Source organism: Chenopodium album, chromosome 7 (assembly GCF_948465745.1).
Source record: "Chenopodium album chromosome 7, dcCheAlbu1.1, whole genome shotgun sequence".
Taxonomy (NCBI): Eukaryota; Viridiplantae; Streptophyta; class Magnoliopsida; order Caryophyllales; family Amaranthaceae; genus Chenopodium; species Chenopodium album.
Window position 1 is genome coordinate 2,130,709 of NC_137840.1, and position 26,617 is coordinate 2,157,325.

A 26,617-nucleotide genomic window follows, 5' to 3' on the forward strand; every position below is an offset into this window, starting at 1 on the left:
GATTGACTGAACTCAGCTGAACTGAACTGAACTGAACTGAACTGAGCTGAACTTAGCTGAACTGAACTGAACTGAACTTATTAATTAGTGATTTTTAACTACGGATTAGTGATATTTGATTATTTATTGATTATTTATTACTATACATATGTGTATATACAAATGTACATATTAATATTATTATTATTATTATTATTAATTATTGATGATGATTATTATTATTATTATTATTATTATTATTATTATTTATTGATTATTATTATTATTATTATTATTATTATTGTTATTATTATTATTATTATTATTATTATTATTATTTATTGATGATTATTATTATTATTATTATTTATTGATGATTATTATTATTATTATTTATTGATTATTATTATTATTATTATTTCAATTATTATTGTTATTATTATTATTATTATTATTTATTGATGATTATTATTATTATTTATTACTTATTGATTATTATTATTATTATTATTATTATTATTATTATTATTATTATTGTTAATATTATTATTATTATTATTGTTGTTGTTGTTGTTGTTGTTGTTGTTGTTGTTGTTGTTGTTGTTGTTGTTGTTGTTGTTGTTGTTGTTGTTGTTGTTGTTGTTGTTGTTGTCGTCGTTGTAATAAGAGCTTAAAAGAATGAAATTTGGCTTTATATCATTAGCAATATCATTAGACGTAAATTAAGAGCTGAACTGAACTAAACTGAATTTCAACGGAAGAGAACATGCCCTTCCTCAATTCTTCTTGCATATATTTACTAGTTTGATTAAGACAATTAAGCTTCATAATATATTTCATTAACCATTAGTATATCTAATTAAGTCTTTGTAAACATTACAAAAAAATTATATACGAATTATTTAAATTAAGATGAATCTAATTAGATCATTTTTAATTATACATTTTCTTATTTATAAATAGCAAAGGACAAACAGAGTAGCTTAGGTGAATAAGGTGAAAAAAATTCAATGGATCATCTAAAAAAGTTCAGTAATGAGTAGACTAATGCTAGTATTTAATCTTAAACCTTAGCAATTAACATTATAAAGAAGAATTTTACAAATTATTATAAAAAATTGAGAAAAAAATAATAAAATTACTGATTGAGTAGTGATCTAAAAACCCCAAATAATGGAAGTCAAACCACTGCGGCAATCGTTGAGTACAACTTAATGTATAACAAGAATAGTATTATTCTAATAATTTATAAGGGCTAGGAGTTAAAATAATAGGCCATGAAATTGGGCCATTGGGCCGGGCCTCCAACCGCCCTCCATGTAGCTTCGCCCTTAAACTAGATCACACATGACTATATTTGTTCTTATAGATTGAGAGAAATTTAGAAGATTCTCTCTTAATTTTAAAAAGTCAAAGATTTCAAACAAGATTCTCATTGTGAAACGGAGGAGTACTTGTATTCTTCAATCTTGAGACTATTTCGGTTCATTATACCATACAATTATACATTTATACCATACCTATCTAGTATACATACCAACCCTCCAAAATTAACCCAAAATAATCACAAGAAATGACACCCGACAAATGAACCGAAAGCAAGGGTATAATCGTCAAATCATCATCACCCCTTCAAAACAATATCGTTCTCCTTTTGCACGCTCTTTTTATAAAAAAAACAGCACCAAATTCCGAACAATCTGAGAGGAGAGAGAAAAATAAAGAATTAACAGTCATCATCAATTTTACAAATACAGCACCACTCTCTTCATTCCTTCATTCATACTGGAATAATACTACTACTATAGTTTATATATAACTATTACAGCACTTGTATTAATGGCGTTTTGACTTTCTCTCTCCTCCATTCTCTTCTTCTTCTTTTTCTCTCTCCTCTTTCTTTAACTTCAGAGTATTCATATAACTCAACGACGTCGTCTCTGATTTTATTCCACCATTACTTCCTCTCTTTAATTTCTTTCTCTGTTTTTCAGAGATTTTGAAATTAATGGAGTTTCGTTCTACATTCTTTTTCTTTCTTTTCTCTCTCCAGGTAATTTTTATTATTATTATCATCATTTTTTTTAATTGTTTATGTTGAATTATGCGTTTGAAATTAAATTATATGCAGATTTTTTTATAAGATTGCAGAAAATTTTCAGCATAATGTTTGATTTTATTTTTTAATTTTATTTTTTTATTTTCCTGTATTTTTTAGTATAATGTTCATATGTTTTTTATTTTTTTAATTTGATTTTCTGTCAATTTATGGTAATTAGCTGTGATTGCGTTTGCGCTGTTGAATTTGTCTATTTTTAGTTTTTATCAATTTTCATGTTTATCTGCTGATTTTTCTTTTATTTTTAAAAATAAATAATAATAGTGTTTATCAATGCCTTTCACTGTTGTAAATATTGATATTCTTATTTTGTTTTAAATTTGTTCTAAAATTAGAAATTATGTAAATAATTTTTTTTTTACTATGTTTTTAATATAAAATCTATTGCTGTTAACTGAATTAAGTAGGTAGTTGAGCTGAATTTATATATTTTTGTTACAAATTGTCATTTTGTGTAAATTACTATGAAATTCTGCTGTTAAAATTCTATTTTAACTTTTGGAAAGTTGGTCCAATTTGTTTTTTTCCACAGAAAATAATGGTAGAATGAAAAGGAGTATTTATAGTAATGTTGAGTGGTTTTGTTAACTAGTGTGGGGCGTGACAGAAATTTGTAATCGTACGTACTAGTATTTCGTTGTCATAGTGTGAAAAAAACGACTAAGGCAGTTGAATTTCACACTACAGAAATAGAACAGTTGTCCAATCTCAGAGATTTCGACAAATTTTCTAATCTCAGAGATAGATTTATCATTGCTCGAGTTATAAAATTTGAACTTAGATTTTCATTTTTACTACTCAAGTACAAAATACTAAGGAGTTCATTTTCGTTTTTAATTGACACATTTTAGCTTTTGACACGAACTATTATTTGACTATCTTTTGTGAATTATAACTATGATATAACATAGTTGTGGGAGCTTATTTGAATAATTTCAATTTTAATTTTATTAATATCCAGTTTTTATAATTTTAGAATGTTGATGATCAGACATATATAAAATTGTGCGTTGACAAACGTGATAAAGAAATGTGTAAACCGAATAAAAACGGAGGAAGTATGAAAAATAAAATTTGAAATGTTTTTGTTTTTGTTTTTTTTTATTTTTTATTTTTTATTTTTTTTTTTATGGAGGCTATCAACAATGTTTCCTCTTTTGGTGTGTTTAAAGTGGACCTGAATAACTTTTACTGTTCTTTTTGCATGTTCTAATTATTTTTCAGAAAAAGTCTAGTCTTTAATCATTATTTTTTAAAATTTTATTTTTATATAGCTTTTTTGTTCTATAATTAATATTAGCACAATAAATTCTGTTGTGCAGGTCTTACTAGCAAGAGTAGCAACGTCTGCATTGGAGGCAGAGTCATCTAATACGCGTTTTCTTTTGACGTCTAATGACACAAATAGGTATAAGTTTGTTGCTTTTATGAGCATGAAATGTACGAGTTGATGATGAGGAGACTGAAATTTTTGTAAATTGTGATTCTAATAAACAACTTTGCTCTGAAAGCGGGTTCATCTTATACATTGCTATTATTATCACCCGACGAAAGTGTGGCTTGTGTTATGTCTTTTAGTAATGCAGCTAGTATGAATGAATTTATGAGGGAAGTCTTGTAGTAGTAATAATAGTCTCAATCACTGTGATTGGTTTATCTAAAACATATACTACATTGCATGTTAGTAACAATTTTTGTATGCCCTTTCCAAACAACTGATACACACTGATATATGATATGTTGAAAATGTGCTTTGGCTTTGCAGTTTGCACCCTTACATAATGCTGTACACTGATATACAATGAGAAATGATACTTACTCTGATGCTTTCTGATTGTCAGGGTGAGACATGCACCAGGTATATGTGCGATGTATGACATATGTGGTGCACGAAGTGATGGAAGAGTTTTAAATTGTCCATTAAATGCTCCTGCTGTGAAGGTACTGAGGCCTGACAGTGCCACTAAGCCATCTGGGTTGTTCTTTAAGCTTTGTTCAGCTTTATTGAAACTGAAGCATGCATATTGAGCAATTCCTTTTTGTATCTCCATGACCTATTAGGATCATGTATGGGACATTTCATATCATAGGCGCTGTGTGAAGAATTAACTTATATTATCAGCTGATTGTCATTATTTATGAGATTCCTTAATAATCCTATTTACCTTTTCCTGAATGATACACAGCCGGATGGCTTATTATCCTCAAAGATTCAAAGTTTGTGCCCCACAATTACTGGCAATGTTTGCTGTACGGAGAAACAATTTGATACATTACGGAGTCAAGTCCAGCAAGTAAGATATCTTTAACTTTTATTAATGAAATCAATCTCAAATCTTCATATTTACACTTTATAGAATAATATATATTTGCAAAATTTCAAGTTCTTGTATGTTGGGTGTGCTTCTCAAATTCTATTTTTGATTCAAAGACAGCTCCGGGGTTGCTAATACATTAGTCAAGAAATCTTCATGAAAATTCAAACCTGGGTCTTTTCCACAAACCCTTGGGCAGATAGATGTTGCCGCTGCATGATTTCGTGAACTTTGAATTAAAGTGATGCATCCAATACTTGCCTCGTTTTAGTCTTCTTGTTATCCTGCAATTATGATCATGTCAATTGTCAACATGCGACGATGTCCTCAAATTTTTTGTTTGTAGCCAGGGACTCAGGGTGTTGAAGGTGGGCTGAGCGCAATGTGCAAGTCACTATGCCAATGTTCACCTTAACCCACTCCTTTAATCTTGCACTCCTTTAATCTTGCTATATTGGCTTAACTATGATTCTGCCAAATCAAACCAGTTCACTTTTGGATCATCTCTTGCCCTTTTTATTTTAAATAATTAAATATATCATTTTTACCTGGTTTTCATAACTTGTGAACGTCTTTGTCAGGCAATCCCCCTGCTTGTGGGATGTCCAGCGTGCTTAAGGAATTTTTTGAATTTCTTTTGCGAAATGTCCTGTTCTCCTAATCAGAGTTTATTCATCAATGTTACTTCTACTAAAAAGGTGAGAGTTCTGCAACCTTTTTAAAATTATATCCTTTATAAGAATGCTACAATTATGAATTCAAAGAGTTCTCATCTTAAAACTTCTGTATCCATTTCTAGTAATTTAGAGAAATTCTAAATGCTGCTGGCAGAAAGTCTGCTAATCCGCTCAAAAGATTCTTAATTATCAAAGAAAATTACTAAGTAAGCAACTTCATTTGCTTGCTTTGCCAGTATACACCTTTTTAATAAGGAGGGAAAAATTGATGTCGTCATAACTCCTTGTACCAAGAGTCTACAGACATAGTACAATTATCTTTAATGTTTGATGGATCAGCACTTTTATATATAATTATCAATCGTGGAGTTTAGGACTTGAGCAAATAGTGAGTGTGAGTGGAGGGAAATAGCTTTTATAACAAATTTCATGTAGCTATTGTAATGTTCCTACATATATTTATTTTATTTTATTTTTTTTGCTATTTTGCAAATCATATCCAAGAATGTCTGTTTTTAAAGAGCTGGGCCTTATATCTTTTCTATTTCAGGTTAATAACAGTTTGACTGTGGACGCAATTGAATTTTATGTAACTGACACTTTTGGTGAAGGGCTGTACAATTCGTGCAAGGATGTGAAATTTGGTACTATGAATACACGAGCCATAGAATTTGTTGCTGGTGGTGCTAAAGATTTTAAAGGTTGATTCTACCTGTTAAAACAGTTTTTACAAATAAAATGTTCTGTATAGTCTATTCTCCTTAATAGTAGTTCTTATTTCATGCAATTGTGATGATTATACTGGAGTGTTGGTTAATTAGTTGGATGTGTGAATGGCCGGGAATCAGTAAAGAGTTCAAAGGGGAAATTTAAGTTATATTCATGAGTTATGTCAGTATGAATCTTATACCCCAATATAAACGACCACAAAAGTCCATCTCTTTACTCTCACAGTCTCACATTCTCTACATCTGGTTCCATAAATTTTATCTCTCTTCAACTCTACCCAACCAAAATTATTAATAGTAATTATACCCCAATGGGACAAACAAATGGGATGATTTGAGTACATGTTAACTTTTCTAGAATGTAGTGCTAAAGAAAATTCTAGTAAAATAGTTTCAAGAAAATGGGATTATATGTCTTCGCTTTCCTTTTCTTTCTTACAGCCCTAAATATTGAATTGTCATGCATTTACAGAAAAATTTTCAACATTGAGATTCGCTAATGGCTTTATGGAAGTTTGGGATCATTGGAGTGGATTTTCTCAGCTTAGCTAGGATATCATGTTAACCTTTTGAAAAATCACTTGGAAAAGCGTTTAATGTAAAGCAGACAAGAACTACTTTTAAATGGAAATCATTGAATGAACATTGGAAATTTTGTCATAGATTGCTTCATTGCTCTGTTGCATAGATAGACGGGAGCATCTCAAAACACCTTGTATCTACAAATCTAGATGGTAATAATTCCAGAATTTTGCTGGAAATCTTCAGAGGAAAGGCATGTGAGTTTTATGATAGTATGATATTATGGGCTTAACCTTGCATTTCCAATTGGGAAAAAAAAATTCTATTTCCTGGCTTCCTGCACTAGCCACTCTGCCACTGTCCTTTATCCATCCAGTCTTTGGATCCATAAATTATTTTGAATGATTATTAACAAAAATGTCATCATGCGGACCCCAAGGTAAGTACATGTAAAAGTATACAGATGGATGGTCAATTACATGGCCAGTATGATAATATATGGTGTTTTTATTCTTTTCAAAATAAAAAGGGGCTAAGTAAATATGGTTTATGTTGAAGAACCCTAACATATTAGCATGTTATATAAATAAGCCTGTTGCTCAGAGAAAGGTAGGTAGTGTTTGGCTGCATTATTTGGTTCTAGTATCCCTTTAAATTTATGATTTAAGTACTAATTTTATTTTAAAAAATTCTTATTTCTTGACTGTTCTCTGCAGGGTGGTTTGCTTTTGTTGGTAGACAAGTGGGTCCTAATGTTCCTGGCTCACCATATGCTATAAATTTCACTTCAAGTGTACCTGAATCTTCAGGGATGAGTCCCATGAATGTATCTACTTATGCATGCAGTGACACTTCGCTGGGTTGTTCTTGTGGTGACTGTCCTTCGTCTCCTACATGCTCTAATTCAGCAGCTCCGTCCATCAGCAAGAGCGGTACTTGTTCAATTAAAATGGGTTCTGTGAAGGTGAAATTATTTATAAATGTGTATTAATTTCTACCACAATTGAATTCCATATCACAAACTGCACAAAAATATGCCAGTTAAATTAAGTTCTTATGATCACTGCAGTAAACACTTATTCATCTTGAACTGCTTGTGATGACTGTAGGCAAATTGCAGTGATATTGTGGTAGCTGTGGTATTTCTTGTGTCGCTTTCTGTTTTTCTTGGATGGGGGTTTGTTCATCAGAAGAGAAAAATGAGCCCTGTTTCGAGAACAAAACCACTGGCTAGTGCCACTAGTAGCGATGGTAGGCAATCAACAGACCAGAAAGATGGGGACCTTCCTCTGCCAGTATGTGCCATTGTTCTAGCTTTTGTTGATTTGTTAATATACCCCCTTCCCCATGATCTATTCTGTAGGACAAATGTTTTTGTTATGTTTATGTTTCTATCTCAGTTGAGAAAGTTTCCGAATTCTCTGATGTGCTTAACCTTTTTCTACTTATACACGCGAGCATGAAAACTCCACTTGTCAATATCTTTTTGTTTAAGAGGTATAATTATTTTCTCTCTTCAGATTCTTCGTGACAGAGCTCGACTCTCTGGTGAGGCGAGACTTTCATTGGTTCAAGGATACATGTCACACTTCTATAGGTTTGTATAAAATTACTTGTATACATTTGAGGCCAAATTCTGACAAGGAAAATGGTTACATATATTGTTGTCTATGTTGGTTACCAAAATTCTTTTCTTCTATGGCATATGGCTTTCAGGATATATGGAGCATGGGTAGCCAGGAAACCTGCTCTTGTTCTTTTTTCATCACTGGCCATTGTACTTGTTCTTTGTTTAGGTTTAGTCCGTTTAAGAGTTGAGACACGTCCAGAAAAGGTACCCTTCTGTGCTGTTTTTATTCATCTACTATCCTGCTCCTTCCAGTTCTGTTATGTCTGTGTTAATTGTTAGTAGTTGCTTAACATGCTCTGGTGAAAGAGGCAAAATATATAGGTGTCTAAACTCATTCAATGTAATTTGCTAGCCAAAAAAAAAAAAAAAAAAACCAACATGTATATATTTCTTTTTTTTTTTCACTATCAAGTGATTAAATATTTCTTGGGAAATAAAGGGAGATATAAAGTGCAAATGTGCTTTTATGTTGACTTGTGGAGCTATAAATTAAGCAAAAATCCAAGAACAAATAAGTTAGAAGCGTAGAGGATTACTCAAATGGAGAGAGACACAATATTATTAGACAGAAGCAAACGCCTGGTTGGATGGCACACCTACCTCATGAACATAGAAGCAAGATAGGAAATATCTATCTCACTCTTAGGAATTTTGCACATGAGACATGATATTACAGAAGAAGAGCAGGAAGGGGTGAAATGCCGCTGGAACTCAGAGCTAGCTTCAAAACCCCGACACTGTGGTTCGTTGCCATTGAAGCCTGGTTTTACTGTTCAGCAGTGCTTAAATGGGGATCTTTGCATTTATACTATGCGAGATATCTTGTGCTTATTCCTATTGTGAATTTTTATGCATATAGAAAGATATTTGAAGCACAAAACTAGAAGGGTTTTGCTGCATTGTCCTGGTGAATTGCTTTGACATTTCTTAATCATGAAAGATGGGGATGGTTCCTGATTGTTGGAAGTCCAATGTGTGAACGGCCTCTACTATGGGCTTGGGATATTGATGACTGCAGCCTCATCCATATGTTGCAAAAGGCTCCTGGTGACCTTGCCTGTACAGTATGAAAGGGACTGATTTTCATCCTTATTGGAAAAGGACTTGGTTGATACATTACTATTATCAAAAGCTGAAACATTGACCATCATAGGCTAGGTCAAATTTGTTGAGATTTGACAATCAACAGTTGGCAGCATGTGGGTGGTTGAAAATGTGGGTTTTTTTTTTCTTTCCCGATCCAGCTGAAAATTTATACAGGGTTCAGTGAATGTGGTGAGAAAATATTCTTGATTTTTCTAGGAAAATTAATTGCCTATCTTGTTGTTATGATCAATTTATTTTGTCTAATGGAAATGTAAAGTTTTTAAAATGGTTTTCTTCTTTTGGATTTGAGGCTTTGTTAAACTTGATTTGTTCATATTCTGATTTCTGATTGTACATGAAAATGGGAAAAATCATTCAGGACAAAGGTCACGTTTCAGGCCAAGTTTGCATAGAATTTATGTAGAATGTTCTCACTGATTTAATTATATACTACAGCTTTTTGATTTTGTAGAATCTTACATATGTGTTCAATTTCAGCTTTGGGTCGGGCCTGGGAGCAGGGCTGCAAAAGAAAAACAGTTCTTTGACACCCATCTGGCACCTTTTTACAGAATTGAACAGGTGCTTCATCTAATATTTAATAACTTGTAGACGAAGTGGTTTTATTTTTATTTTTTTTATTATTTATTTTAAATATTGTTTTCCTTTCTTTATACAGCATGTGTCAAACATTTTTACTAAGTACCTTGTATATAGAATCAAGTGTCGTGACATGTAGTGAAATCAGCCTGAATTTCTGCTACGTGATCTTTGTTTTCACTCTCCAAATCACTTTGGGACTAAGGCTTTGTTTTTGTTGTTGTTGTTGATTTGTGTTTTCCCTGCTACTGCTGCACTCTTGACATGCTTTCTTCATCATCAAGAATGTATCAAAGTTTGCTTTATTATTTTGATTCCTTTGTTTGTATTGAGAAATCCAAACCAATATTCTTACCAAATATCAGAACACTTAAATAGAAGGAAAGACCGGAAACTATATGCAATACTAATTTGTGAATACACCAATGCATGTATGAAGACCATGATTAGAAATTATTGTTGTGAGTTTATGTTCTCTTCATTGTATGGTGGAGAAATTTGGACATTTTACAGAGCTCGTGCGTACTCCAATATCGTTTCTGCCTTTCTGTATAAGTTGAATCGGAGAAATCTTTTTGATGTTATCCGATAGTTCTTGCCAATATCATTTTTGATGGAGCTATTAAAAGGCCTTACTTTAATTGGAAATTACATTATGGTATTAATTTGGAATGAGGAATGAGGAATGAGGAATGAAATTAGGATGTTATGGGATTGGAACTTGATTCCTAATTCCATGTGTTTAATTTAAGTTTAGTAATGAACACAATCTTTTATTTTGACACCTACATGATTGGTATGAGTCATACCCAGCTTCCCCCAAGGATGTTAAAAACCCATACCTTATGTGTTTGAGGTATGGGTTTCAAAATAGAAGAAATCTCTAACCAAACAACAGGTCTAGGTTTTTACCATTCTAAACTCATACCTGAAACCAGAATCATGCGAACCAAACGGCCCCTCATAAATTTGATTTCACATTAGAGTTTCTGATATATATCATTATATAAAACATTATGCTGAAAAGTGTGAATAACATCTGTTAGTATGTCCTGCAGCTTATAATTGCTACAATTCCAGATGGAGGACATGGGAAAGCACCTAGTATCTTGACAGAGGATAACATCAAATTACTTTTTGAAATACAGAAGAAGGTAAGCTTGGTGCTTTAGCTATTTCTAGGAAGTAATCTGTCGACTAGTTTACTAACATGGACAAGGTTAAGACTTGGTAAATTTTTTTCTATTTTTTTTAATAGTTCCCTTTGTGACAGGTTGATGGAATTCAAGCCAACTTTTCAGATTCAGTAATATCTTTAACTGACATTTGTTATAAACCACTTGGCCAAGATTGTGCTACTCAGAGCATTTTACAGGTAAAGCAGTTTATCTTTTTCTCAACCCACACTCTCAGATGACAAACTTCTGGACTTCCATTTATTCTACTACTGTGTCTTGAGAAGCTTAGGCTAAGGAATGATTTTGACACTAATTAAAATTTACCATAGAATGAGATGTCTTCATTTGTCATTTAGGAACTAAAGAAAAAGAATGTTATGTGGGCCAACTGGATTGCAATTTTTGTGGTCAAGTCTCCATGAATTCTCATATTCTTCCCTTCTCTTTCTTTGTCTTCTAATTGCACTTAGAATGTGCTCTCCTATTTTCTCGATACTCTATCTAGGGAATTATAATGGGATAGGCTGTATCTTGTGCATAGTGATGTTCTTTGACAAACATAACGTTATTGAATGCCATGTCTTCTTGTCAAAGTTCTATATATTCGAAATGCAATATGAAGCTGTTTTAATTTTGTGCATGGATTTTTCAATTTATTGTATACTTCGAATAGTATATTTTTCATCAACTCACCTGGTTAGTGTATAGTATTCCATATGAAATTGATGTCTGATCTATAAATCCTAGCTGTCTGCAAGAAGTCATACACTCATGCTAACTGCATTTGATGCTAAGTGAAGGTTATGACCATTGGCTGGATTCCTATAAGTATTTCATCTAGAATCTCATGGCTATTTTGACTTTAATTCTCATATATTTTGTTTCTTTTTCTTTTTGATGCCAGTACTTCAAAATGAATGCTGACAATTTCGATAGCTTTGGTGGAGTTGATCACATTCAGTACTGTTTTGAGGTGTGTAATTTCCCATTGAAAGTTGGTTTATTCAGAATTATATACTACTATTTTGCTTTTGCAGGATTTCTTTCATCTTGAAGTATTCTCTTAGGTATAAATTTGAGCTACAGTAATTAATGATTGAACGTTCTAGTACAATGTTATAGTAACCTCTGTTTGAGAAAATTATGTTTTTTCTATGGTAACCATATTTACGGAGTATGACAGAAATTTGTACATAAATGTATTACAACTTGTAATAAGCTTGAGAAATTCCATCATTCACTTATTTTCTCTTTTCTAGCTGTCACCTATGAAGTGAAATTCAAGATTGACTGGGAAAACATATAGGTTGACACCATTTATTTGCCTTATGCAGCATTATTCTACCGCAGACAATTGTAGGAGTGCATTCAAAGCTCCACTAGATCCTAGTACCGCACTGGGTGGTTATTCTGGAAACAATTACTCTGAGGTACTTCTGCGGTGCTGGTCATTTCTCCTGTTGCATGCAATGGATTATAATTTTTTTTTTGGTTTGTTTGTTTTTGTTTTAGGCTTCTGCGTTTACAGTCACCTATCCAGTGAACAATGCAATTGATAGAGAAAGCAATGATTCAAAAAGGGCAGTGGCTTGGGAAAGGGCCTTCATTCAACTAGCAAAGGTTAGCATAGCAATACTCCTCTAAATTATCGTAGAATTTAACTATAACTTTTTTAATTTCATCACTGTTGAATAATAATATTGAAGCTCAATAGCTCATTTCAACGGGAGATGTATCATTCATGTGTGTTTTATCCCACGTTGAGGGTCTGTGTCTTTTATGAGAGATGTGACAAGTTCAAATTTGGTTCAGCCCTCTTATCAATGCAACAAGGCCTCTTTTGGGACAGTTCTCGAAAAAAGGGTTGTTAAATGCAACCATATCTGCTAAAGTGGTTATGCGTGTCAAATATTTACACCTATCACATGTTTGTGGAATAACTTCAAGCATGCGGGTGTGTTAACGTATTGCAAGTTTCTGTATGTTCTATTCACCTGATTTTCACTTATCTAAACTAAACTTATTAAATCTTATTTTAGTTGTAATTTGAATTTAGACAACCCTTATCAACACTTATTTTTCCTGACTGAACTTATTTTTTTTGAACCAAACTTAAACTTATTAAACCTTAAATAAGTGAAAATAAGGTGAACAAAACAAACCCTAAATACCCAAATGGGTGAGTAGAGATAATAAATGGCAATTTCATTTTGATATAGTAATAAGTAGAAGTATAATTAAGATTTTGTTTCTGTTATGCAATACTTATGATTTGACGCGGTCTTCAGAATTCTGTGTTAACTTTGGGTGTCAGGGAAATCTAATCCTGGGTATATTTTGCTATTTTTCCGAGCTCTATAGTTGACTTGAACCTAGATTGAAATTTTGCTTCAAACGTAAGTTTACATGGCTGGACTTGAGACTTCAGAAATCACCTTTTTAAGTTTTTGGAAGCAAGATGACATTGGTAATGGGCACCAAAGTCATAAAATAGCTCTTGATGTTTCTCCGTATTCATTTAATTTACTTTGGATTAGTCAGAAGAACACTATCCCGATAGTTTATAAGAGCATCAGGTAGGAAGTAATTGGTTTGGGTTTGGGTTTGTGTGTGTGTGTGTTGTGGGCGGGGGGGGGGGGGGGGGGGGGAGGGTTGTGCTATAGCTATTGTCCTGTTGGCAAATTTATTATTCTTTGAGCGATAGCTTCCTTGAGAAAGGGTCGTTTAGTGATGTCATTTGGTCTACCTATGGGGATTTATATAGAAAGTATGACCTACAATGAGTGGTCAAGTTGTTCAACTGAGTTAGTTGTTTCTTGTGCCTGCCCCTGGATTTAATATCACTGATATCATCACTTTGCTGTCCTCTAATATGTCATGTAGCTGGGTGTTAGCCTTTTGGGGGTATATCTAGAGGTGGTTCCGCGTTGTACTAATATTTCCTCATCCCTTCAAATTTTCAATATTTAGGGTATTTCTCTGCTCTATATGTGAGTCCCTTGATCACCATGAAAGGGTGTTTGATTTTAAGGGAGAGTTTATTGCATATCCTGGATTTAGATCACAATTCTTGCTACGTTAAGAAGAGGCTAGAAGGCTATCCCTTCCAAAAACTATTTTTCACAATTTTTTCTGAAATGTTGATGTGGCTAACCGCTAAATTGTTAGAAAATGATGAAAAATGTTAAGAACGAGCTTTACATTGTAACCACTGTCAATCTGTCATGTTACTCATGCATCACAGAAATTAAAAATAATTGGTGTAGCTTATTCATGTCTCAAATTTGACCCTCCTGCTTTTATATAAAGCTTTTTCTTTTGCTTTGACAGGATGAGATAATGAAAATGGTTCAAGCTAAAAACCTAACACTCTCTTTTTCATCGGAAAGTTCCATTGAAGAAGAACTGAAGAGAGAGAGCACTGCGGACGTCATAACTATTGTGGCAAGTGTTTCTTTTCCTCTCCATTATATAAGATTCCTTTCAAAGCGGTGTCACAAACACTATCAATTGTATCATCAAGAAAGTAGCCAATATACTGTAACGTCTATAATGACTTGGAACTTTTTTTTTCTTTTAAAATCCTTTTCAGATAAGCTATCTTGTGATGTTTGCTTATATATCACTTACACTGGGGGACAAACCTCGATTATCTTCCTTTTTTATTTCGTCTAAGGTACGATTCATCCATTGCACCTTTTCTCTTACTTAATTGGGCTATTGCTTATTTAATTTGCATAGTACCATGTGAGGCTGTGCTGCTATTGTCTTGATTAATTTTTCCCAAAAGAAGATGGTAAAAACAGATACAATTAATTCCTTGAGCAGGTATATCAGAAAATTCTTACAACACTGACAGTTTTAGAGCCTTAATCCTAGAAACCCAATGAAAATTTCAACAAGATTATTCTTGAAAATTGAATTTCTGAATTGTTCAGTTGCGTGGTCATTTCCAAGTTGTTGTTTTAACAGATAATATTAGATAATTCTTTATGCTTCGATACTCTCCATGTGCCAAAGGTTTTAAGGGTTTGTAAAGCTGTCTTTCACCTACCTCTAGGTCCCATATCCCTTATTACTTTTGATCAAATGTGCTTCAGTTTATCTGCGAAGTATATTTTGGCTGCTAATTGTGGCTACGTGACAATTTGATCTGGATGATGAGGAAAAGTCTCCTCTTCTAACTCAGTATCAGGGATATCTACTCTCATATCTTTCATTTCTGTTTGTTTGTGTGCGCGCTCCATGCGTGTTTTACTTGCTTTAATTGCAATATGTGCAGCTTCCTTCTTTAGTTTCTCTTTTGGGAAATTTTAAACCATTGTTTAGCTATGTTTAAATGGCATGTATTGCTTGAGCTGCAGATTGAACTTATATTGCCTTTTATCGTTCATTTTCTTTCTTGAATTATTGAAAATGCATTATGTGGGAGATTCCAGGTATCGCTTGGGCTTTCTGGAGTCATGCTGGTCATGCTCTCTGTTCTTGGATCAGTTGGATTTTTCAGTGCTATTGGAGTAAAATCTACTCTTATTATAATGGAAGTCATTCCTTTCCTTGTCTTGGCTGTAAGTTCTACATTTTTGTCGATATATAATTGCTTATAGCAATATTATAATCAGGCAATGTTTGGGGATAATATTGTCATTGACTTTTATATTTACTGAAGCTATTCTGCTCACCAAAATAAGATGTTTCAAACAGGATGTCTTACATTATTCTTGTTGGATTTTTCTGGAGGAAAGTATCTTGAGTCATTGACAAATGGTTTCATCACATGCTGTCACTTTCCCCTCTAATGACAAATTTCTCATGAACATACAAGATACCCTATCCATGAGGATCCCATCAGCCTATGATTTTTCTTATTGAGTTAAGATTTAATTCATGTGGTTGGGTGAGACTCACATTGGGATTGGGGACTGTTTGCTCGTCTATGAGGTTTTAAATGTGCTTTGGGTCTTTCTATTTCTATCGATCACATCAACTCTTATTCTCTCACTGTTCTTATACTTTAGTCTTTCTAACTTTCTTCTTTATCCATTTATTAATATTCAACCACATTTTGGCTTGTCTCCTACCCTTAATTATTTTTATTTATTTATTTATTTATTAGTTTAATTTTAATTAATTAATTATATAATTTATTTATCATTGCTTATTCAAGCGTCAAAATCTGTAGGTGTTGTATTAGGTAGTTGATTCCAAAGTTTTTAACATATTGGTAGTTTCCCACATAGTAAATCGTACTGTTGTACCAGGCTAATGCCTTACGTACCTCCTGAACTTGTATTAGTTTTGGTGTAAACTTCATGTCTTAATGTGTCCTTCATCTGCTCGATGAACTTTGTGCACTCTTAGGGTATGTTTATCATTGTGACAACAATTGCCTTCTAATTACTAGGTTGGGGTGGACAACATGTGCATTTTGGTTAATGCTGTTAAGAGACAACCACAGGATTTGCCCTTAGAGGGACGAATAAGTAATGCCCTGGTAGAAGTCGGACCATCTATTTCACTGGCTAGCCTCTCCGAGGTATTAGCATTTGCAGTTGGAACTTTCATTCCAATGCCAGCTGTGCGTGTGTTTTCCATGTTTGCAGGTTTCTCTCTCCTCTATCTTCCAATCTTTGTTGAAGACTTCTATTAGTAATACATTAGTGGATTATGTCGCTGAATGTTATTTTCCTCTCTTGTTTCTTTGAAGCTCTTGCTGTTCTGCTGGACTTCCTTCTACAAGTTACTGCATTTGTTGCACTGATAGTATTTGACTTTAAGAGGACTGAAAAGCATAGAGTTGATTGTTTTCCTTGCAAGAAGGCATCTTCCATCGAGGACTCAGACAATGGTATATGCCGCTGATATGTATCTAGGTATTGTATTTCCATACTTTGTTTTCACACCCTCTTTGATTAAACTGTATTGTGTGGATTTGTGAAAATGCAGGGATTAGTCAAAGAAATCCAGGATTACTTGCTCGTTATATGAAGGTACGCATATATATGTCGATGGAAGCTTGAGGCTAGTATAAGCTGTATAACACTTATAATTGCTCAACAATTGATGAAGAAACATTTAGTATTGAATGGACATTGAGAATTCTATACTGGACTGACTTACTCTAAATTTGCGTCTGTTCTAGTTAAAACTTGGATTATTGTAGTTTGAACATGTCTGTTTCGTGCGATCTTTGTCCTTAAAATAACTGAGATTTATCCTTCCGTCTCTTTTGGCTCTGTCAATTTTTAAAATATGAGTTGAGTGTTGACTATACTTTATTCCATTGAAATGAAAAAAATCATGTAACTTTTAGGAATAATTCATTATTTTCATATATTGGAAATCCTGAAATCTTTGATATTGGCAAGCATAAATGATGAATCTAATCCATGAAGCAATCCATGAAGCATAAAACTCCAATTTCTAGCAGCTCTATGCGCCTTGCCATTTTCAGTGTATCTCTTCATATACATTACATAATTTTGCCTGTTTGTCTATGCACTAATAATGTGAATTTTTTGCATCATTACTAGGATGTCCATGCACCAATTCTGAGCCTTTGGGGAGTGAAAATACTGGCTGTTTCAGTATTTGTTGCTATGGCATTGTCCAGCATTGTAAGTTGCTCTTGTTTAGGCTATATGCTTTGATTCTATGTTTTCCCATGTCCCATTTGTATTCATTATTAAGCCTCTTCTTTAATTTGAATTGGTTAAGAAATTCTCTAGATATCTTGACCTATCCAAACCCCACTGGCACACTTGGTTTGTTGTTTTCTTTGTTCTTTGGTTATTAAAGATTCTGACCATTGGAGCACTACAGACATTATGCACCAGGATTGAACCTGGTCTGGAGCAACAAATCGTTCTTCCGAGAGACTCCTATCTTCAGGTCTAATTTTGAATTATATATCCCAGGATTTGCATATTTTTTTTTAAAAATAATACTTGGAATATGGAGGCTGTGCCATAGGCTCATTTTTTTTTTTTTTTTAACTCTTTTCTGGTGGTTCTTTTTATCAGGGATATTTTAAAAATATTTCAGACTTTCTCAGGATTGGACCACCCGTATATTTTGTGGTGAAGGACTACAATTATAGGTACCTTTTCTCTGGTCTCACATCTTGTGGCCCTTTATAACTTTATTAGGGCATGTTATATATTTGACTTCTAGCATTATCTTATTTAACTGGTTTTTGCTCCCTAACAATATAAGAAAGATAATTGTCATAAGTTTGTAATTTGTGCCATGTTGTCTGATTATTTGTGCTCCTATTGTCTAGTTATCTGTTTATTTCATTGAGTAGGTATTCTAATGGTTATTTTTCTATTTGCTTGATTACTTGCATTTTTCTTCCCTTTCAAACTATCCGCTCTGTCATAGTTTTACACGTATAAGTTTGAGGCATGGGGTGACTTTGTCCACTAATAGAAATGCTAAAGCCTGTTCTCTAGACTTCTAGAAATCATGGAAGAACAGATGCCATTAAGCTGCATGTTGGATCTTGAAATATTGGAATTCTTATGAGAGGTATTCACAAAAACATTGGATTAATATAGCATGTACTCAATTGATCGAGTAGGTAGAAGAAAAGGTAGCGTCCAATAGTATTGGCATTTGAATAAATTAAGGGCCAGTTGTAATCATGTGGTGCAGTTTAAAAATACATACAATTGGGTGTCTGCAGAGCTCGTGATAATAGCTGAGAAATTCAATTTAGTTACGCTACTGCAGCTAGGGTTGGAGGATCAAAATCAAGAAGAGTTTTGGGAAGTGTTCTAAACAAGCTGGTTCAAGGTACTCATATTGATGAAAAGTTATGATAGTAGCCTAGGAGAGTTTGATGGCTATATTGGGGTGAGAGCACATGGGTATGTTAATGTGCCTAGAAGATTTGGTTATGATAATATTAAATCAGAATGCAGTATTGGATTCCTTGACATCTTATTATGTCATTATTAGTCAGTATGGCACAGGATGTAAGGACTACTAAGATATCCCTGGTGAGTGCTTGACAATGAAATTAAGAGGAGGCAGAGAAGTTTCCTAAATTGCATCAAGATAATGTTCTGGAATCTAGAATGGATATTTAGAATTAAAAGTTTTTCACTACTGAGGGCTAGACCAAATTTTAAAGAGTAAGATGAGAAGTTACCAAGTTGTATCAAGATAAAGTTCTACAATCTTGAAGGAATATTTCGACTGACTGAAATGATACTGCAGACATTTGAAAATAGGATGGCGATGCAGTATAAAATGGGAGTGGTTGCAAAATAGATAAAAAGTATGGGTCAGGAAATTTTGTGATTTAGATTAAGCAAGAGGACATGCAACATGGTATGGCGGTGGAATGAAGAAATACAAGAAATGCTAAAAAAAATATGGTAAGATAAACAGAGGCAGCAGAAAAAGTCGCCATAGCTCCATATTGAGTGTGTTTGCCTTTGTATAACATAATTCAAGTGAAGGAAAACAGGATAATATTAGTCTACAGGAGACAGGGTGTGGAAATCAAATGATATTTTTAAAGTGAGATGGATTAAAAGGGTGGGAGAAGAGTTTTGGGGGTTGGGTTGATATCAAGAAATAATGGTAATATATGCAAATCCATGAATTGTTTAATTTGATGTTTTATTTAAACATAATTATAAGAAATTATTTTGAAGAAAGTTTGCATCATATGGGTAGTAGGACAATAAGGCCTAGCAAATTGTCCACAAAAGTTTTGAGGTGCTTGTGTGAAAAAGTTATATCTTGGTTGATAAAACTACAGTGTTATACTCGAGTCTGGGAGAATACCATCAAATGGAGATTATTCTCTGTATTCACTTTGAGCAATAACAATTGAGACATCTATATTTGTAGTAACTATATAAATCAGGTTACTTATCCATAAAATAATACTGAGGGAAAGGGTGATCAGGAATAAGATGCAAATGGTTACTCTTACATAAAAGTATAGTACAATTTATTTAGTTTTATGCCAATGAGATATCTTATAAATGCCATCCATATATGTCCAGTAGAATGCAGAAGAGATTAATGATAGGATCTGCCCGTAGTTTTTATGAGCATAGAAAGTGTTACTCTGAGCAAACAGGGAGATTGTGTAAAGTGTGGACTATAGAGGCTAGGGAAACTCTGATGTTTAGGTCAGTTAGAGTCGTGTGAGGGGAGTGAAGGCAAGTGTGATTAAGTCCATTAAGGGAAGTCACTTGAACTGTGAAATCAGTTCTAACCCCCCCCCCCCCCCCCCCCTCCTTCCTAGTTTCCAGGGGAAACAGTGTATCTGTTAATGGTGTTAATTAAATATCTTTTGAAATACAAGATACAAATAAATGACTTGTAAGATTCTATTACAATTATCTAGGTTGAGTTAGAAAAAAATATCTAGGTAATTTTGCTGCTTATGTGTATGATTGTTCAATTGCAGCTTTTAAAGCATTATCTGCTAATTTGAGAGGGCTCCTCTAGCTTCGTGTTTTGATTCAATTTATGTAATTAATTTTTACCAACTCCACAGCTCCGAGTCACGGCAAACAAATCAATTGTGCTCTATCAGCCACTGTGACGCAAATTCTCTTGTAAACGAGGTATGCCTTGGAGTTGCAAAGTGTAATCCTGCACTGACTTAATTTTTATTATATCTGTGCTTAATTGTTTACATTATGTATCTCTGTTTGGGGTTGGTCTCTGTACGAGGTCAGTGGTTACACTTATGTGACTTGACCTGTCCTCTGTTTGTGTAGATTACCAGATTATCCTTAAGTCCAGAGTCAAGCTACATAGCCAAGCCAGCAGCATCATGGCTTGATGATTTTCTAGTATGGATGTCTCCTGAAGCTTTTGGTTGCTGCAGAAAATTTGTAAATGGAAGTTACTGTCCACCTGACGACCAGGTGCGTTATTATTATTGTTCATATAATTAGATGTTACGCAAGTTATCCTAGAAGTGGAGCATTAGATCAACATATACAAAATTCTATTTTTATTCAGATACTTTCTTGGACTCTAAGTATTACAGAGTACTATGCTCTTTTTGTCTAATGTTTCTAAAAGTAAAGGCTAAATTGGATTTTTTATTTATTTATTTTTTTTTAAAATTTTTTTTGCAGCCTCCATGCTGCTCTGCAGACCAAGCGACATGTGGAGTTAGTGAACTGTGCAAAGATTGCACTACGGTACTTTATCTGAATTTGAGAAAATGAAATTATGCCTTGCCCAATTAACCACATCTAGCTTTCTTAATTTTCTAAGATAAGATTATGACGACTATCTATGTTGGCTATATGCAGTGCTTTCTTCACTCAGATCTGGATGATGATCGTCCTACTACCTCACAATTTCAAAACAAGCTTCCATGGTTCCTTAAAGCTTTACCTTCTGCTAGTTGTGCCAAAGGAGGACATGGTGCCTATACAAACAGTGTAGACTTGCAAGGTTGGTCATTAAAATTATTGTACTAAAAATAAGTTTTGAAGTATGGAAGCATTTATGCTTTTTATAAGATGTGGAGCTGCTAAAATTGGTTGCTCTAACATTTTTTGTTTCTTTCTTTCTTTCTTTCTTTTTCTTTTTCTTTTTTTATTTTTTATTCCAGGATATGAAAGTGGTGTAATTCAGGCTTCAGAATTTCGAACTTACCACACCCCTCTCAACAAACAAGTATGAAGATAATAGTTTCAAATTTTCAATTGATGTAATTTTGACTCAAATCACTTGGCCACTGCATATCTGTTTTTCTTATATTTGCCATTCATACTTTGCAGACTGACTTTGTCAATGCACTGAGGGCAGCACGCGAGTTCACCTCTAAGATTTCTAAATCGTTAAAGGTAATATCTTTTGGTGCTACTGAGTCTTATGTCGTTTTTTGTTGGATTCAGTATTCAAAGATTATCAAGCATAAGGATCTATGTATTACAGAAATCAAATCTTGAATTCATTTAATTCTCCCTCTTCACTTTGCTATTAAGCAAAATTTGTACTAACAAAACATCAATGGATTGCATGAGCACTAGAACTGTGGGTCTTTTGTTCTTTTCATCATTTATTCCTTATTTTTCCTTATTGCAGATGGAAGTATTTCCATATTCAGTGTTTTACATGTTCTTTGAGCAATACCTGGATATTTGGAGTACAGCATTGGTAAACCTTGCAATTGCTATCGGTTAGTCTTTAGTTGCTTTTTCTCCTATAATTTTCAATATATTATGCATACAAAATAAATTTTTCATCAACTGGTCTTCATATTATCAATCTAGATCTTGCAGCATGTAGACAAAAATCAACTCACCTGTACTCTCTCCTTATTGCATAAATATGCTTTGACCGTTATATACTAAAAATTATGCTCTTTGGATCTGATTAATTTTTATAATGTGGGTGTGTTATTGTTCTAATGTTATCTCAGTATAGAACATTAAACTGAATCAGAGTGCCTAGTTATTCTATCTCCCATGAACCACATATTGGTTTCCCCTACTGATGATCTTCTGGCCTTCCAAAACTTGTCAGGATCAAGCCTAATACTCTAAAAGTAGCAGAATTCTCTATCAAAGATGTAACAGATTAACAAAGACAGATAGACAGGAAAATTCCTTTTGCAGATGTTCCAAATCGCTATTATTAGAAATTAACCGCTTCTTTCAAAAAAATAGAATTTATTAAATAAATAACATAAACATATAAATATATAAGAGACATCAACTGCTACGGAGTATTTACAATTTGAGGGTTTTTTTTTTTATCCAAAAACTTCTAGAAGTTGGATAAATAACAAGAGCTTAAACTTTGCCTCCAACCCCCATCCTTCCAGCCTATCTGAGCTGAAGGTACTTTTTTACTCAGTTCTCTCTCGTAAATAGACTATATACTTCCTCTGTCCCAAACATACATGATATAGTCAACATTGCACACATGCCAATGCATTAGTTTGACTTTATTTTTATATATAAATAATTACTAATGAAAATTATTTTAAAAATTATATTATGAAACTTTATATTAATACCTATCGAACAACATATTTTATGATATAATATGATTTTATTATGTTAGTAAAAAATTATTGTCAAAGCTAATACATGAATAGTGAAAAAAGTCCAAAGTCTCGTGTATTTTGGGACGGAGGAAGTACTATTTTAGATGCTAATACTTCCACCCAAGTATTTTAGTGGTTACTTGTTGGAATAGATTTAAACAACTTAAGTACCTGGCAACTTGTTGAGTAAGAAAATGCGCCCCCCCCCCCCCCCCCCCCCCAACCCCCAACCAAAAAAAAAAGTTTGGATAATTGAAAAATAACTCAAAGTTGGAATAATTAAAAGTAAATGGCCTAAAGTTGGGATTATTAAACCAAAATTTCTAACTTCTTTTACTTTTTATTAATTAATAATTGTAGACATGAAAAGTCAAAGTAAGTTGACAAGCGTGAAAGTCAAACTTTTTTAAGCTATAAAGATCAGCAAAAGTATTCAAAATCATAAGTTGTTTTGCCTAATATTTCAACTAGAAATATTGTTAGTCTTCTAAATTTTACTGATTTCCTTCCCTAACAGTAGATATAATTTTGGATATTGCTAATGCATTGTTTCAACTAGAAATATTGATAGTCTTCTAATATTTACTGGCTTTCTTCTCAGCTTGTCAAAAATTGTTCTGCCTAAAATTTATCGATTTCCTTCTCACGACAAATAATGCTGTTTTTGTGACTGAACAGGGGCTGTCTTCATTGTGTGCCTGATTATTACTTGGAGGTTTGTATATGTTGTGACACATGCCCCCCCCCCCCCCCCCCTTTCTCTGTTCTCAACTTCTGTTAATAGATTGATGCTGACTCTACTTGTTTTCTTGTATTAATGATTGTAGCATATGGAGCTCGCTGATTATTCTACTTGTTATAACAATGATAGTTGTAGATTTAATGGTAAATTCCTAAACTTCAATTTTCTGTTCATATATGCTTGTGAACTGTTTTTATAAGCATGTATACTATACTCACATTAGATTCATGATTAATACTTTGCAGGGAGTTATGGCCATTTTGAAAATCCAACTTAATGCAGTTTCTGTAGTTAATCTCGTAATGTCAGTTGGAATTGCTGTTGAGTTCTGTGTGCACATAACTCACGCTTTCATGGTTAATATCTCTTTGATTCTCATTTTCTTATTATCTATAATGTCTCCTTGATGTAAAGTTTCTGATGGCCCTTCTGGCTGCTTCTTCATACAGGTAAGCGGTGGCGATAGGGATCAACGTATGAAGGAGGCCTTGGGTACAATGGGGGCTTCTGTATTCAGGTTTTTACATCTAATATATAAGCTGCCTTGATCCCATATTTTTCACTGTTTCTGTTCTTTGAATACAATGGCGGTTTGATGGGACATATATCATATATGTTAGTACTGGCTGTTGCTAAGTATATGATGTTAGAATGTATCAGGCGTGGTGGTCATGTTTGTGTGAATGAGAGGCTGTTATGGCTGATTATATATATATATATATATATATATATATATATATATATATATATATATATATATATATATATATATATATATATGACACTTTCTTTGTCCCAATTCAATAGTCATACCAAGCTTTGCTCTTAATATTATGCAATAAGTTGGTGTCTTGTCTATCACTCTATATGTTAATAGAAAAGTAGATTGATGGGAGAAAATGGAGGAATTTTTTCAATTGAATGAGAGTTTGGGACCTTAATTTTTGATAGTTTGAAAAGGGAGATAGTAAAATATCAGCGGATCCATGCCATAAACGAACTGTGACAATTAAAGTGGGACATATGTAAAAGGAAAGTGTGAAGATTAAATTGTGTCAATTGGTTATTTCGTACAGTTTTGGCAAATAATATAATTTTCATTCGGTCATTCCTATAATAAAATAAGAAAATTACATGGGGGAAATGTAACTACTACCTCCGTTACAGGTTATGTGCAACGATTAGACATTTTCCCACTCTGTTTTATGTCAAATCGTTGCACATAACCTGTAACGGAGGTAGTATTTTTTACATGTTGTTACTTTCTATAGTGTATAAGTAATAGCTTGGGCTGTCTAATATGTAATCCGTAGCACACTTAGGTAAGTAAAATGAGTATGAGATCACAATATCTTAACTACTTATGTTAAGTTAGCCCAAACGTGATCCGGCATACGAGTATTTGCGTTCGATAATACACACATTCCTAATATGAAATTTCCCGCGGAATGGGGGAGGGTTAGTTAGCGCCTTAGCGGGGATTGAAGTATTAGGTAGCCCTGGTGATAACTTTAGATCAGTTAGCTCCTGGTCCTGCATTGCCTGGCAAAACCATGCCATATGATGGGAAAAAAATCTAGCATGTTAAAATCTGTTTTCTGCTTTGTTTTGCTATGATATTATGTGTATTATGATTTATCTCCTTTAGTACAGTAACTAATGTCCTATCTCCTAATGTTTTCCTTTCATTTTTGCAGTGGAATTACATTAACAAAGTTAGTTGGTGTGATTGTTCTAGCATTCGCCAGATCACAAGTCTTTGTGGTATGTGTTTCAGAACTCGCTTCACTTTATCATGAAAGTTTGCTTAGTCTCTTTGCTTTAATGCTACAAACCTTTCTATTTCTGCAGGTCTATTACTTCCAGATGTACCTCGCTCTAGTCATCCTTGGTTTTCTACATGGTTTAATATTTTTACCTGTGAGTTGTTTTCCTGAATATATTTTTATAAAAAAAGCCAATATTCTTCTGTTTTATGGTCCTTGTTCCTACATGGCTAGATATTAAATCTATATTCTTGGCTTAATAATATCAGATACACAACAATTTTTTCCTTAGATTATCACTGCTTAGAGGCTGGGTTGAATATAGGATTTTGCCAAGGGCTTAGTAAAATCGTAATAAAATATTCTTATTAAGTTGGAATTTACAACAAAATCACACATTGTTCAATGGCGACTTATTAAGCATAAAACCTTTCTGAATTTTCAGAGTCTTGTCTGTCTGCATGATAATTTGCCTGCTTGCCTCTTTTTCACATTTTAAAAATCATAAAGAGTAATTCCTTTAGAAAAAGAGTCAATTACATTGATAATCTTGAAGATTTAAATGGATCATCTTGTGGCTCGGTATAATATAACAAAAAAGTTGAAAATTATGTGGTTGTTGCACAAAAGAGTGGCTTAAGTTTGCATTTTTCATATCCACAGTATAGTTTTTTGAATTTTCTACTGGCAAAATGCTTGCAGGTATTATTAAGCATGTTTGGACCGCCTTCAAGGCTCATCTTAGAGAACGAAGATGCTCGGCCATCTACATCTTCACAGTTCTAAGCTGAGTACTGAACCCATTCTTTTTACCCTCTAAAATAATTGATAGAACGAAAGAAAATCAGTTTTGAGACCACAATTACCCATACAGCGATTTCATTAACCCTTACAGCAGCTTCTTGTAAAGTGAACCATAATTTGATGAATAGAGGAGTGAGAGCATAGATTATGATTCATCTATGTATATAGGCTAGAGTGACACATTATTTGTATCGTCTCACATTCTTTAGTTTGTCAATGAATTTATGGGCTATAATTTGCCTTTGACATGAGGTTAATGTACAGGAATTATCTAAGACTTGATTTAAAGAAATGAATATGTTATTAGATCAAAATTTACAATTATACTTTGTCTTTCCTAATTTGATAGATCTAAAGAGACAAGTTTTTTTGAACATTCATTCTTTTGTACAAAGTATTTTTTTTCATTTGGAATCTTTTATTTGAAA

The 26,617-nt window shown here is 33.3% G+C and overlaps 1 protein-coding gene across 1 annotated transcript; it reads left to right on the forward strand.

The window, feature by feature from the left end:
• Positions 1 to 1,614: 1,614 nt before the first annotated feature.
• Positions 1,615 to 26,513, forward strand: LOC145638789 (uncharacterized). The gene is made up of 39 exons (XM_081689820.1): positions 1,615 to 2,032; positions 3,421 to 3,506; positions 3,940 to 4,039; positions 4,285 to 4,392; positions 4,995 to 5,111; positions 5,641 to 5,791; positions 7,057 to 7,304; positions 7,450 to 7,635; positions 7,861 to 7,937; positions 8,057 to 8,174; positions 9,555 to 9,638; positions 10,715 to 10,810; positions 10,930 to 11,031; positions 11,739 to 11,807; positions 12,169 to 12,264; positions 12,347 to 12,454; positions 14,165 to 14,278; positions 14,427 to 14,510; positions 15,274 to 15,402; positions 16,239 to 16,437; positions 16,542 to 16,682; positions 16,781 to 16,824; positions 17,368 to 17,451; positions 17,657 to 17,725; positions 17,857 to 17,933; positions 20,358 to 20,427; positions 20,584 to 20,733; positions 20,950 to 21,015; positions 21,130 to 21,274; positions 21,435 to 21,499; positions 21,604 to 21,669; positions 21,911 to 22,004; positions 23,556 to 23,592; positions 23,705 to 23,762; positions 23,865 to 23,975; positions 24,069 to 24,136; positions 25,317 to 25,383; positions 25,471 to 25,539; positions 26,088 to 26,513. Exons 1-39 carry the CDS (start codon positions 1,988 to 1,990, stop codon positions 26,169 to 26,171), a joined length of 3,882 nt encoding a protein of 1,293 aa, XP_081545946.1. The 5' UTR covers positions 1,615 to 1,987; the 3' UTR covers positions 26,172 to 26,513.
• The last annotated feature ends 104 nt before the right edge of the window (positions 26,514 to 26,617 follow it).